Source organism: Lithobates pipiens, unplaced genomic scaffold, assembly GCF_037356315.1.
Source record: "Lithobates pipiens isolate NorthernLeopardFrog02 unplaced genomic scaffold, aLitPip1_a1.2 Scaffold_8, whole genome shotgun sequence".
NCBI lineage: Eukaryota > Metazoa > Chordata > Amphibia > Anura > Ranidae > Lithobates > Lithobates pipiens.
Genome location: NW_027507903.1, coordinates 164,329,665 through 164,342,627, shown reverse-complemented (window position 1 = coordinate 164,342,627; position 12,963 = coordinate 164,329,665). Strand labels below are relative to the sequence as shown.

Genomic DNA, 12,963 nt, shown 5'->3' with positions numbered 1-12,963 from the left:
TGGCATTAAATGCTAGTGAATTTGATTTGGGGATGTGGCCTTAAGCTTAAATATCAGTGGATTTATTCAAGCATTTCAAATTACAAATATATATATATATACACATACATACATATATATATATATATATATATATATATATATATATACACATACATACATATATATATATATATATACACATACATACATACATACATACATGCGCACACGCACACACACGCACACACACACACACACACACGCACACACACGCACACACGCGCACACACGCGCACACACGCGCACACACGCGCACACACGCGCACACACACACATACATACATACATACATACATACATACACACATATATATATATATATATATATATAGTGAATAAAAATGTAGTACATTGTACAGGTGATTTTTTTTATCTCAAAATGTTCCAATTTCTAATTCCATGAAAAGTTTGTCTTTGTTTTGTTTTGTTTTTTCCAGAAAAGCTATAGCCAAGAACATTTTTTGAGAATTTATGAATGCAATAACTCTATTCTTTTATATAATATATACCATAATAAAACACATATGTTGCTCTCCTTACAAAAAGACAATAAAAAGAATGATAATCACACCGAAGGACCCATAATAAGCCCTCATTTGTGATTCCAAAAGAAAGTTATAATGTACCCAATAAAAGGACATTAAAAAAAATCTCTTAAAGTGGCCTATAACAGGCTTAACAGTGAATAAAACGATACAGCAATTGATCAAATGTTGCAAAGATGAGATTAAGATTGTCATCATAACAGGAAAGACATTCTAAATCACAAATAAAGAATAGTGTGCAATTTCTATGCAATGACTCAAGATAAAAAGTCTGCCCATGATATATATTATGTGGACCACTCTGTCCTTCATTTGCTTGCAAGGACACAAAACACTTGCAAAGTCACAAACATAAAATATGGCAGCAATATTTAAACTCTGCTAGATCTATACATTGTTGGTTGGAAATACAATACATGATCAATGATCCCTATAAAGACAAGAAAGGTGGTGCTTTAAAATCCTGAAAGGCAGTACAGGTTTGCTTGAAAGACTAAAAAAAAAATTGTTTTTAAACTGTAATAAATAATTCAATACAGGCCTGGTTAGGCTTAGGAAATACAAAACCTACAGCTAAAAAACAAAGGTCATACCAAGCTTACATCTACTTCTTCAACACTATGTTCAGGTTTTCCAAATTTTCACAATAGAATATGTTCTCCACTTACCATGGTGTTGTAGATCTGAACAGTGTGTTAGTGGGTCACCATTTCTGATATCTTGCCGCCTTGTACGCCTAAGGTTTGAGAACAATATATATTTAATGTTTTGTTCAAAGAATGGAGAAAAAAATCAGTTGGACAGGTTTTGGTCTAGCATGTTGAAGACATAGACTTTATGTCATTCAATGATTTGTTACAATTTGTTAACTCCTACCCTACACCTTCCTAATCAATCTTAGAACTGCTACAATGAAGATATTTTTATTAAGATAAAGAACTGATTCATTCTATTTTTGGGCAAACGTATGCCAGCAATCCTAGACTAGAACTAAGTAGTATGATGCAAATGTTCATCAAATAATGGACATTTTAAAGAAATACTATGTATTATAGTCACAGTTTCATATCTAAAGATACACTTTAATTTAATCTTTGAAACTTTTCACAAAAGCTGCCTGAGAACAAATACAGAGCACCTTCAGCTAATCTAAGAAGCCTGCACCTCCTGCTTTGCTTAAAACAGATCTAAATGGCCAGTTTGCCCAAAAGGCATAATTTAGCTACTCGGGCTAGGTCACCTGCTAGCTTCTTGGGTTCTACGGAGGTGAGATCAACCAATATATGTTGGGGTCTGTTCCAGTTCATTTATGGCCTCATTCCCACTGCTTTAAGATGTGGTTTTACACCTATGTTTAACTTTAATTCAAATTCAACAGGGTGAAAGAAATCCACAGATCTCTATTTTGTTGAGATTTCCCACTTGTCTACAAATAGGTAACACGTTTTTTTCAGCTACAGGTGATTTTTGAATGGGTGCACTATACAAGTCTAATTACTTTTTGACCAATTGAGAAAGCACTTACTTCATTAATAGCAACAATTTAAAACCATTTTAGATTGAATGCTGCAAAAAGTTATTAAATTCCTCTGCTCATTACCACTCCCCAATACAGTCACCACTAGCCAAAATTAGTCAATTTATGTCCTGTATTAATAATGGAAAGTATTTGATTGAATAGAAAAGAGACAACAACTGTTCAACTATTTTTGCAGAAAGTAAGTTGTTAGATAGCTATAGATGACTCATACACTAAATCACATTGCTTGATGTTTTCTGCTGCAAACTATGGGCATACACTGCATATCTTATCAATTTACTTCTCAAATAATTATTTTCTTTCATTTTTATAAGTGCACGTTAAATACAAAATGTATTTTTTGGTCAAATGAGTGCGTTTCAAGTCATAATTGCAGACTCTCTCAAAGGGAATGTTCTTTCAGAAATGCATGCAACTCTCAGAGTGCGTTCAAGCAGTTACACATTTGATATAGCAGATCTAGACAAGTGGTCTTTGTCATCCATTGTCATGTAATAGTTTTTATCAAGTCCTTTACACATCTAATAACATGTTGCACAAGGATCGATAGATTCTGTTCAGAATACGTTTATTGGGAAAGTGTATGCAGCTCCTTCTATGCCAATTGGAAATATTGATTTAAGTTACATCTCAAGCTGTGACTGCTGACGCTTTGTTCGATAAGACACAGAAGCATTGTCAGAAAGGTATTTTGCCTTTTCCTGCAGTTCCACAGAATTTAAAGTGGCATCATTATCTTTTTAAAGAATACAAGACTATAAGAAGTTTTACTTTAATCTGTGTTTCCTAATACTTATACAACAGTTGTTTGCAATCAGAAAAGCAGAATACAGCAAATGAAGAGCTTAACTAAATACTTTCTAGCACTTTTGGCGCTTGTGAAATATGAAACATAAAGATGGTTATATGCATACAATATAGATAGGGATGAGCTGAACACCCCCCGGTCCGCACCAGAACCTGCGAACGGACCGAAAGTTCGCACAAACGTTATAACCCTATTAATTACAATGGATGCGAACGTTCAAAATCTAAAGTGCTAATTATAACGGCCAATATGCATGTTATTGTCCTAAAAAGAGTTTGGGGACCCGGGTCCTGCCCCAGGGGACATGTATCAATGCAAAAAAATGTTTTAAAAACTGAAGTTTTTTCTGGAGCAGTCATTTTAATGATGCATAAAGTGAAAAAAAAAGTGAAATATTCCTTTAAATATCGTACCTGGGGGGGTGTCTAAAGTATGCCTCTGAAGTGGCATGTGTTTCCCATGTTTAGAACAGACCCTGCACAAAATTACATTTGTAAAGGAAAAAAAGCCATTTAAAACTGATTGTGGCTTTAATGTAATGGCTTGTCCTTGCAATATGGATCAAAATCTTTGAGAAAAATGGCATGGTTACCCCATCAGCCCCCCTACCCCAGCCCATTACCAGCCCCTTTGGGTCTTGTATGGATATTAAGGGGAACCCTGCACCCAAAATATGTTATGTTATTGTTAGGCAGATGCCTGTGTTGCACAAGTCAACTACACAACACCAGCAATGGGAGGGGGGTAGATTCAGGTGTATGCTGTGCAGGAGGCACACTACACCCACTGTAACAGCGCTAGGTTAGGAAGCAAAGCAAAGCTGACACTGTCCCTGCCTATTCTGATCTCTCCCTGAACACTACACTCACTGTAACAGAGCTATCTAAAGAAGTAAAGCACAGCTGACACTGTCCCTGCCTATCCTGCTCTCTCCCTGGACACTACACTCACTGTAACATCGCTATCTAAAGAAGTAAAGCACAGCTCACACTGTCCCTGCCTATCCTTCTCTCTATGAACGCCGCAACACACTACACAAGGCCGTCGCGCTGGCGGCCTTATATAGTGTGGGGCGTGTACTAAACCCCCTGAGCTGTAATTGGTCACAGGCATCCAACCTGTGGCCAATTATGGCTCTCCTCACTGCCGGTGCTGTTATTGGCCAAGCATGTGGGGTCACAGTGCATGCTTGGCCAATCATCAGCCAGCAATGCACTACGACTGGCGCAGTGCATTGTGGGCCGTTCGTATCACACGAATTTGATGCAAACGGCCCACAAAGTTCTGGTTTCAATGAACGGACAATGTTCGATTCGAACATGGGTTTGAATCGAACACCGGGCTCATCCCTAAATATAGATCTCTGTTTTAGCCAAATAATTTTTTGGGCAGCCAAAGCCATGTATAAAAATACAAATGACAGCAAACTCAGCAACCAAATAGTTCTTTAAATAAGAAAGATAAAAAATAATTGTAAAATCATCCAATTAAAACCAAGACAAACAGAAACAATAAGCTAAAGTTTTATTGAGAGTGACTATAAAGAGCTCCAAAACAATAAAAAATGTGATATAAATGGAGAAAGTGTGACTACTGTTTAGTATATAAGTCTTACTTTAATTTTGTGTGGTTGTTGATGGGCTAAATCATCCACACTTTGCATATCTTTCTGGGACCTAAATGGCAAGATCGCTGCACTTGGTTCCCAGCTTCACTAACCTTCAAAGCTACTATAAAGGTTTATCAGTCTTGTCACTGGATCCTCCATGTATTTAAGGCTGAACTCCATGAAGATATAAAAAGATACACATTAATATAGTTCTGTATCCATTTTTAAAAACAAGTAGTGCAAGTAGCTGAAATTCAACTGCCATCAGCCTCTTGCAGTCCCCTCACAGTAGAGCTGAGACTGGGAGAGGAAGATCAAGTGGTGCAGTGGTTCTGTGCAAACAAGGGATATGTTCATATGAGAAGAGAGATTTGAACTTATCAGTTTGATTCTACTATTTACACTGTTTTGTCACAAGATGGGAGAGGGACAAGACATGTAAAGCTGGGTACACACATAGCCCTTGTACACACGGTCGGACATTCTGACAACCAAATCCGATCATACTTAACGTGATGACGTTATTTTGTTAGGACGGGACTATGTTCAGGCTGGTAGCCAATAGCTTTGGTCTAGGAATTTGATCTGAGCATGCGTGGCATTTTGTCCAATCGGAATTCTCTACACATGATCGGACAAAGTCCGATCGGATCATGTTGTCGGAAAATTTTATAGCCCAGCTGGAAAACTTGGTCCGATGGATACTCTGACGGAAATAGTCCGATGGAGCCCACACTCTGTCAGATTATCCGACAACACGGTCCTATCGGATATTGTCCATCGGAATGTCCGACCGTGTGTACAAGGGCTAACAGTTTACGGTTGGAGACATTGTACTAACCATGTGAGGTTAGTCCAGCAATCTCCACCTCTGAGCTATTGTGTTCTGAGAGGGGGCAGCCCCACCACCAGAACACTATGATCAGCGCTCTCTGCCATTGGCTGAGAGAGTTGATTGAGAGTTGGTGGGCTGCTGGTTTTTCAGCATGCATGTCCAACCGAGGCTGGCCAAACAGAAGGAGAGACCGACATACTTTACACACAGGCCAGTGTGTAGGGAGCTTAAGTGTTTTGTAATTGCAACAGAGAATTCCAGCCTCAGAGCTGTGCAAGTTTCAGGATCAGATGGATGAAAATTCAAAGACTTTGTCAGGTAAAATAGCCCTCTTATATTATATGCATGGCATCTGTGCATTAAGCTGCTTGCCTGAAGTTTATCTTTATTAACAGGAGAATGGAAAAGGGGGGTACAATTAGGGGCCCACCGACTTGAGACAGTGGCCATGTACCTCTTACTATGATAATTAGGATAGTATATATGGTGTATATAGGATAGTCTATTATGCCACGTACACACGATCGAATTGTCCGGCGTACTTAGTCCGGCAAACAATCTGGCGGACTTTCTACCGAACGGACTTGGCCACACACGGACACACGGAAAGTCCAGCGATTGCTAGCGTGATGACGTACAGTACGTATGACGGGACTATAAAAAGGAAGTTCAATAGCCAGTAGTCAATAGCTTACTTTCTTCTGAGCATGCGCCATCCTTAGTCCGCCGGACTAGCATACTCACGAACTTATTGTCTGCTGAAACCCAAGTCCGGCGGAAATATTGGGCTGCAAAACTACTTTCTAAGTCCGCCAGTGTTTACGCTGAAAAAGTTACTGTCCCTTTAAGATTTTAAGCTGGAGGATTCCGGGATCCAATAGAAATCCTTGGAATATTCTGGTTAGCTAGGAGAGGTTATTTAAACACTGCTGCACTGGGGCTTATTCCTTTTCTCCTGGACCAGAGCAGCAGCACAAGCGCTCCCTCCCTTCCTCCCCAGTCGCTGGCACTCTTTATGTGGTTGGATCACCCTGGATTTCTAGGGGGGACTTTTTGGTAAATGGTACAATGTCGATGCTTTTAAAAAGCTGCCCGAGTTCTAACAACTGGGCAGTTAATATGTTTTTTTTTGTATCAAGTGGTATAAAATGTATTATTTGAAATAAAAGATTTATATATGGTATTATGTAAACCAATAAAGTTGCCGAAGCCAATATTTTGCCAATTTCAGTGTCATGGTGTTAATTTATGGTTGGTATCTGGGGAAAAGGTTGATTCAGTTTCAAGCAGCAAGAACAAGACAATCCTGGCTTCATACAAGATCCAACCTAGTCTACAAAATTCAGCTGCTAGAACCTTTGGAAGGTACAGCAATCAGCGATTTAACCATCTGTTTGCTAAAACTGCAAGATTAGTCCTATGTTACCCTGACCACCAAATGTAAATATGTTATTTAAGAATAGTGTATCATATCTGAACATCATGTCAATCAATGCATATCATTGATTCAACACCTGCATATTTTCACCTGCATAGGATAATATTGTGTATATGATGTTCATTATAAAAAAACATTATAATTCTTAAAATGTTTGCAAAACAAAATCTATAATTGTTGTTTTTATATAAGAATATATCCTTTTTTAATTTTTTTTTATACTATACACTACCAGGACTTCATTCACAAATAAAAGCTGAGCACACAAAGCTTGGTCTAAATAGTAAAATGTCATTGTAGAAAACTGCTAGAGGAATTGCAAAGTCAGGACACAGCAAAGGGGATTAGTCTCCGAACAGAGCTGTAAATCCGCTTCTAATCATCTCACTCAGCTTCCTGTATACAAAAGTCAAGTATTCTTGGTGTAGAGACACTTGGTTGCATCAGTCATGTCAGCTGTTATAGAGGGATAATCAGTTATTTTCTGCTGGGGATCAAAGTCATTTCATACAAAGGCTGAAAGGGAAGTGCAGGGTGTCTTCTATGTCTTGGAAGGATGTTTATTGAATAGATTACTTACAGTCTACTCTGTGCAGGCTAAGAGCAGATTGCAAAATTGCATAGAGGTGATTCAATTTGTTCAAGGACATTTTCAATAGAAAGCAATAACATTTAAATACAAGAGCCCCTTACAAATCTGATTTTCATAAGCAGTGCATTCATTTGTTCTATTAAAAAATCCACAGCTGACTACGGCTATTTGACATTTCTATTTTAAAATAAACAACTGGACACAGGGGGCTTTTTTCAAAATAATTTTGAGTTTATTTATTCAAAGAATAGGGCTGGGAAAAATCTATAGACCTACTGTATTTATAGCACTAATGAAGATATCAAACAAATGTCAAGTGTGGAAACTAAGTCAACAGATGAGATTATGAAATTTGAGCCACAAAGCATGTTCAAGTAGTTAAGTGGTAACTTTGTATCTTCTCAACTGTTGTTGGAGCTCTTTGAAATGAATGAAAGAGAGGAGGCTTGCATATGTTTGTCACAAATAATATAAGTAATTTAATTATGTATTAATGTCTTTATTAAGTTCTACACTCTTCCTCCACAATAACTCCTTTTAGTGTATCATGTTGATGATGATGGCATTAGCCAAAAAAATATTTAGAGATTAGTAAAGACGATCACGAAATCAGGATTTATCCCATATCACTGTAATGCACAGGATTAAGGGGCATTTAAACATTTGCGTGCCTTCACTTCACTTCACACTCTCAATTGTCATGTGCTGATATTTAATAATAAATATTATATATTATTAAATATTATTTAATATCACACTGACCCATATGTTTTTTTTTTTTTTTAAATATATGTTTTCTCGTGTAAAATACTATTTATTTATTGATGGTGTATGCAGGATGTGTCCAATTTTTTATTTTTTTTGTCTAATAAAATCAGGTTTGATGAAAATTAAAGTACTGGACTATGTTATATTTTTATTATTACATAGTGCTGCAGCCCTATGCCAACCTCGCCTTATTCAGCAGCACACGTGAGATGCATAACTTTGCAGTGTGACAGAAGCTGTCCAGACTTCAGCTGTCAAGCAACATGGCTCTTGCACAGTATTCAGATCAAAAACTCTGCTCAGTAAAAAAGAAAAAAAAATCCAAAACTTATAAGTATTGACATCATTAGATTAGCATGACAGCCATGCACCTAGTATTTCCTCAAGGCGAGGTCAGCAATGACAACCTACATTTTTACTCACTACTTCTTTCTATGCAGTAAAACATATATAAAGTGGGGAGATCCAGTTTAAACATCACACATAATTTTTTTTTTGTTATTTTATTGTAATTATAAAACTCTTCTTGTTGGCTATGCAGGTAGAATCCCTATCTCGTATCTGTTAGATCAGTTTGCTAACTGATAGGTTATTATGAATATTATCTTAATACTACAGCTACCGCAGTCTTAAAAAAACAAAGGCAATTTCAGGGCAAAAGAACGTGTGCATATTCAAGGCATATAATCTCATGCTACAAAATAAAACTTAATACATACCATCTGCCTTCCTTTGCTTTTTCTCTTACCACCACAGCGCCATATGTTATGGAGATTATGACATGTCAGAAGAATGTAAAAGAGGCACACAACATAATACCCAAAAGGCTAATACAATAAGCAGTATGTCTTAAAGGTTATCACCTTTTAGCAGTTGGAAAGTAGCGGGAGCATGAAGAACCATCCCAGGCACAATAGGGGTCCCTGGCAAGACAACATTCAGCACATGCTTTTCCATAAACATCACAGCGGTGTAAAGGGAGCTGGGAAACTCCAACAGGGGAGCCAATGTACAGTTGTTGCTGTAAAGTGGACATTAAAAAAAAAATTGGTTAAGTAAACGGCATGCTTAGATAGAATTTATGTATTGGTCCAGTAAAATGTTACTGAAGATTTTGAATAAAATATAATGTCACACTAAAAGTATTAAAAATAAAAGTCTTGCAATAATTTTCATTTTATTTTAACACCCAAAAGGCAGCAATATTTAGCTCTCAATATTACTGATGGAAGCATTTTACATATGTCTATTTTGTTCTGCAAAATTGTAAATCTCCTTAAGAGGATTCAAACTTTTATTTATCCAGAAAGCTTCAGACTTTTGGCAGCAGGACATTGGGGCTGGTTTGAACACTAAGCTCCCAGCACAGACAGCAATGGCTTACCCTAAAGGCCTTGTTCATATAGCCTTCAGGTTGTATAAGAGCGGTGCGTACAGCAAACGTTTGCAAAACTTTTGACTTACTTTCAACAAGCTTTTGCAAAGCTTTTAGCAAACATCCAAGCAGCTTTAAAAAAACGTTTTATTTCCTGTGACAGTCAGGACCAATAAAATCTGTGTTTGAGTTTCCAAATTGGAGCTGTGTGGTATGGTAAGGCTTTACCAAAGCTTGCAGAAAGCTCTGAAAACGCCTTGTAGGAGCTTGCTGTTACACATTATTCCTATACAAGCTAAAGCCCATGTAAATAAGGCCTAATGCTGGCCATATACTATACGAAAAGTCGGCCTAAATTCGGTCATTAAACCGTTCGTTCGTTCGTTCGTTTTTTTGGCCAGTTAATGGGCACAAAATCGATAATCATTTGGATGTTTTTGAGCTGAAAAAAAACGAAGGACAAGTTTGGAAATTTTCCGCCGAACGAACCATAAATTGAAAGTTTAATGTGTTATCCGTCCGACCTGTCTGCACTGGTTATATGTAAAAAAACTAAGATAAAATGTATTTATTTATGTCCACTGAAAGATTTATCAGTCATTACATGATGGTACTATCGTTTGCGCTCGCGACCGAACGTTCTTTTTTTCGAAATTGGGTTTGCATGATTTTTCGTATAGTGTATGGCCAGCATTAGTCTCTCTTCATACTTACCCTCTTCCTAGTCTGCACTCAAGGGATCTTATCTGCTTGAGTGCATACTTAAATCAGCTGCATCAGGATCCTTTAGCCCTTGTACACACGGTCGGAAATTCCGACCACAAAATCAGTCGGATTTTTTCTGACGGATTTTGTCTGAAACTGGTGTTGCATACACATGGTCGGACAAATTTGTTGGAAAATCCGATCGTGTGGAGCGCGATGACGTTCATTTGTTCCAACAGGACCACGGTCTGCCTAGTAGCCAATAGCTTTGCTCTCGTACTTTAATCTGAGCATGCGTGGCACTTTGTCCAATCAGAATTCTCTACAAACGATCACACATAGTCCGATCGGATCATGTTGTCGGAAAATTTTATATCCAGCTCTCACACTTTGTTGATCGGATAGTCCGATGGAAAAAGTCAGATGGAGCCGACACACGGGCGGATTATCCGACAACGCGGTCCGAACGGATCACACATTTAAATATACTATCCCCAAAATTAATCATCCACATCACATTAGTGGGAAAAGAGAAATAAAAATAAAAAAAGCGAGCAAAAGCAGGTGTCCCTTTATGGAATGCAATAAAATAATTTTTATTATAGCCATTCTGATTAACGTTCTAAGAACAAAAATGTAATTATGCTAGTTTTATTAAACATGCTTTAAAGAAAAAAAAAATAGAAATTGTAGTCAGCAGCTGAAGCCAGTGTTTGGAAAGTATGATATAAATTTTTTCTGCAAAAATATGTGAGAAGCAGTTTGTTTTCACCTTGCAATGAATCTAGAACTTTTTAAAAGGCAGAACATCAGCAGGCCTGTAGATTTTCTTTAGTGTTTCCGGGGTTATGCAAAGTATATAGATTTTGATTAATTTAACTGTACTACTGCCAGCACAACAGATCCTTCCCTCATCTCAAATAAAACATGTTTCTTTGCCAAACACAATTAACTCAGACAGAAAAAAGAGCCCATATGCTTTGCACAAGCTGTTTCCAAACTGTGCTGTAGCATTTGTTTAAATGGCTGTAATATGCTTCCATAACAATGTGCACAATCCTAAATATTCTGCTGGAATTGTATGACATAAAAATATTTCTGATCAAATGATTTCTAATGTGATCATTTGTATTATGCAACAGCATAAAAACTATATCACAGATTCACTGTTATCTTCATTTAAAATATATTCTTTGCTACATTGTTTTGGCTATGTATTATGCATAACCTCATCTGCAATTTGAGAAAACTGCATTTGAGCGTGAAAAGAAACTATCAAGGGATGGCAGGCACATTTAATGTCTAACTTCAAGTTTTGCTTTCCAAGTTTAAAAATACATAGCTAAATAGTCTGCATTGACAGTTAATGATTTAAAAATAACTAATTTAAAAAGTGGAAGTGGATTCCACCCAATACAAATCTAGTTTACGTTCTTAACTTTGATTCAAAAAGCTTGCTGGGTCATGTTATTCTGTAATTCAATGTAAACAGTCTGATATCAAATCTACTTCATTATAAACATGTGCTAAAATATTTCTAAAACAAATAATACTGTGTACAGTGCAGTAATCCATAGAAATGCATTGGAATGCATCTATCATATCTGACTGCAGCATCCCAAAATTCCTCGTTGCTGTAAGTCACATTCTATTGCACATCCCTACTGCTACCTGGATAATTAAAAAGAATAGGCCACAAAATAATAATCTTGGGTAATGGAGAAGCAGTGGCTCATGCATAGCAGGACCAAAAGCTTACAGCTCTAGGCAGCTATGCAAGAGAGAGAGTCAACGATTTTAACAAAAGCATTCAAAATTCCTGCTAATTAATCTGCTATAGATTTCAAAATCAAAATAGTGTCTGAATAATTTAAGTCTGATATACCAACACTCTTATGTGTTCCAGATTCACTTGAATTGCACTAGTGGCAATACTAAACCTGTGAAACTCCAATTTATATTATAACACAAACACTTATATGCCTTGTCTAAGGCCCCTTTCACACGGGCGGCTCTCTGCCGCAGTTTAGCATGTTTATTTTTTTCTGTGAAATTCAAGACTCCAAGCACAGTGATCAGCTGCATTTGTACAGTGCGATTACCTGCGTTTATGTGCGTTTCTGTGCAGTTGCGTTCAGCTGCAGTTATCTAATATAGTTGTTCCAATAGCAACCCTTTTTTTATTTATTTTTTTGATCCCTTGAATCCCTTCTCACGCTGCTAGCCACAGTTGACACAAAAGACTGCGATTACCTGCGGTTATGTGCATATAGCTGCGCTACATCGCACCTGGACGCATTCAATTCTATTTTTTCTATTCGCACCGAACCGCATGTAATGAATTTGCAGCTAAACGCTGTGTGTAAATAGGGCCGTAGGAAAGCATTGTCTGCTTTTAGCTGCGGTAGAAAACTAGAAAATCTGCAGCTAAAAGCACCATTCTATCTGTCCGTGTGAAAGGGGCCTAAAACTCTGAAGAGCATCTTAGTATTGTACTCAGTACTGGGGAGGTTTCATTTACTTACAGTATAGCAACCAACTCTTCTGGTCTCTAGCCCTGCCTATCTTCTTCGACACTTTATTATTGACCAACAACTCTGATAGGTGCGCTCACTAAAAAATACTGAAGCACAAAAGCCAGTGTAGAGCTGGTGACAATAGAAGCTAGTTACATATACAGACTGTCCTGATTTTCACCGCAGAGAA

The 12,963-nt window shown here is 37.4% G+C and overlaps 1 protein-coding gene across 1 annotated transcript in view; it reads right to left on the bottom strand.

Annotated features, from left to right (window-relative positions):
• SEMA3A (semaphorin 3A) overlaps positions 1-12,963 on the bottom strand; it is a 308,087-nt gene that overhangs the window by 42,702 nt on the left and 252,422 nt on the right. Inside the window, exons 14-15 of the mRNA XM_077469953.1 lie at positions 9,041-9,198; positions 1,256-1,323 (exon numbers count right to left, since the gene is read on the bottom strand). Coding sequence (XP_077326079.1) covers positions 1,256-1,323; positions 9,041-9,198 — 226 coding nt within the window. The remainder of the gene's footprint in view (positions 1-1,255; positions 1,324-9,040; positions 9,199-12,963) is intronic.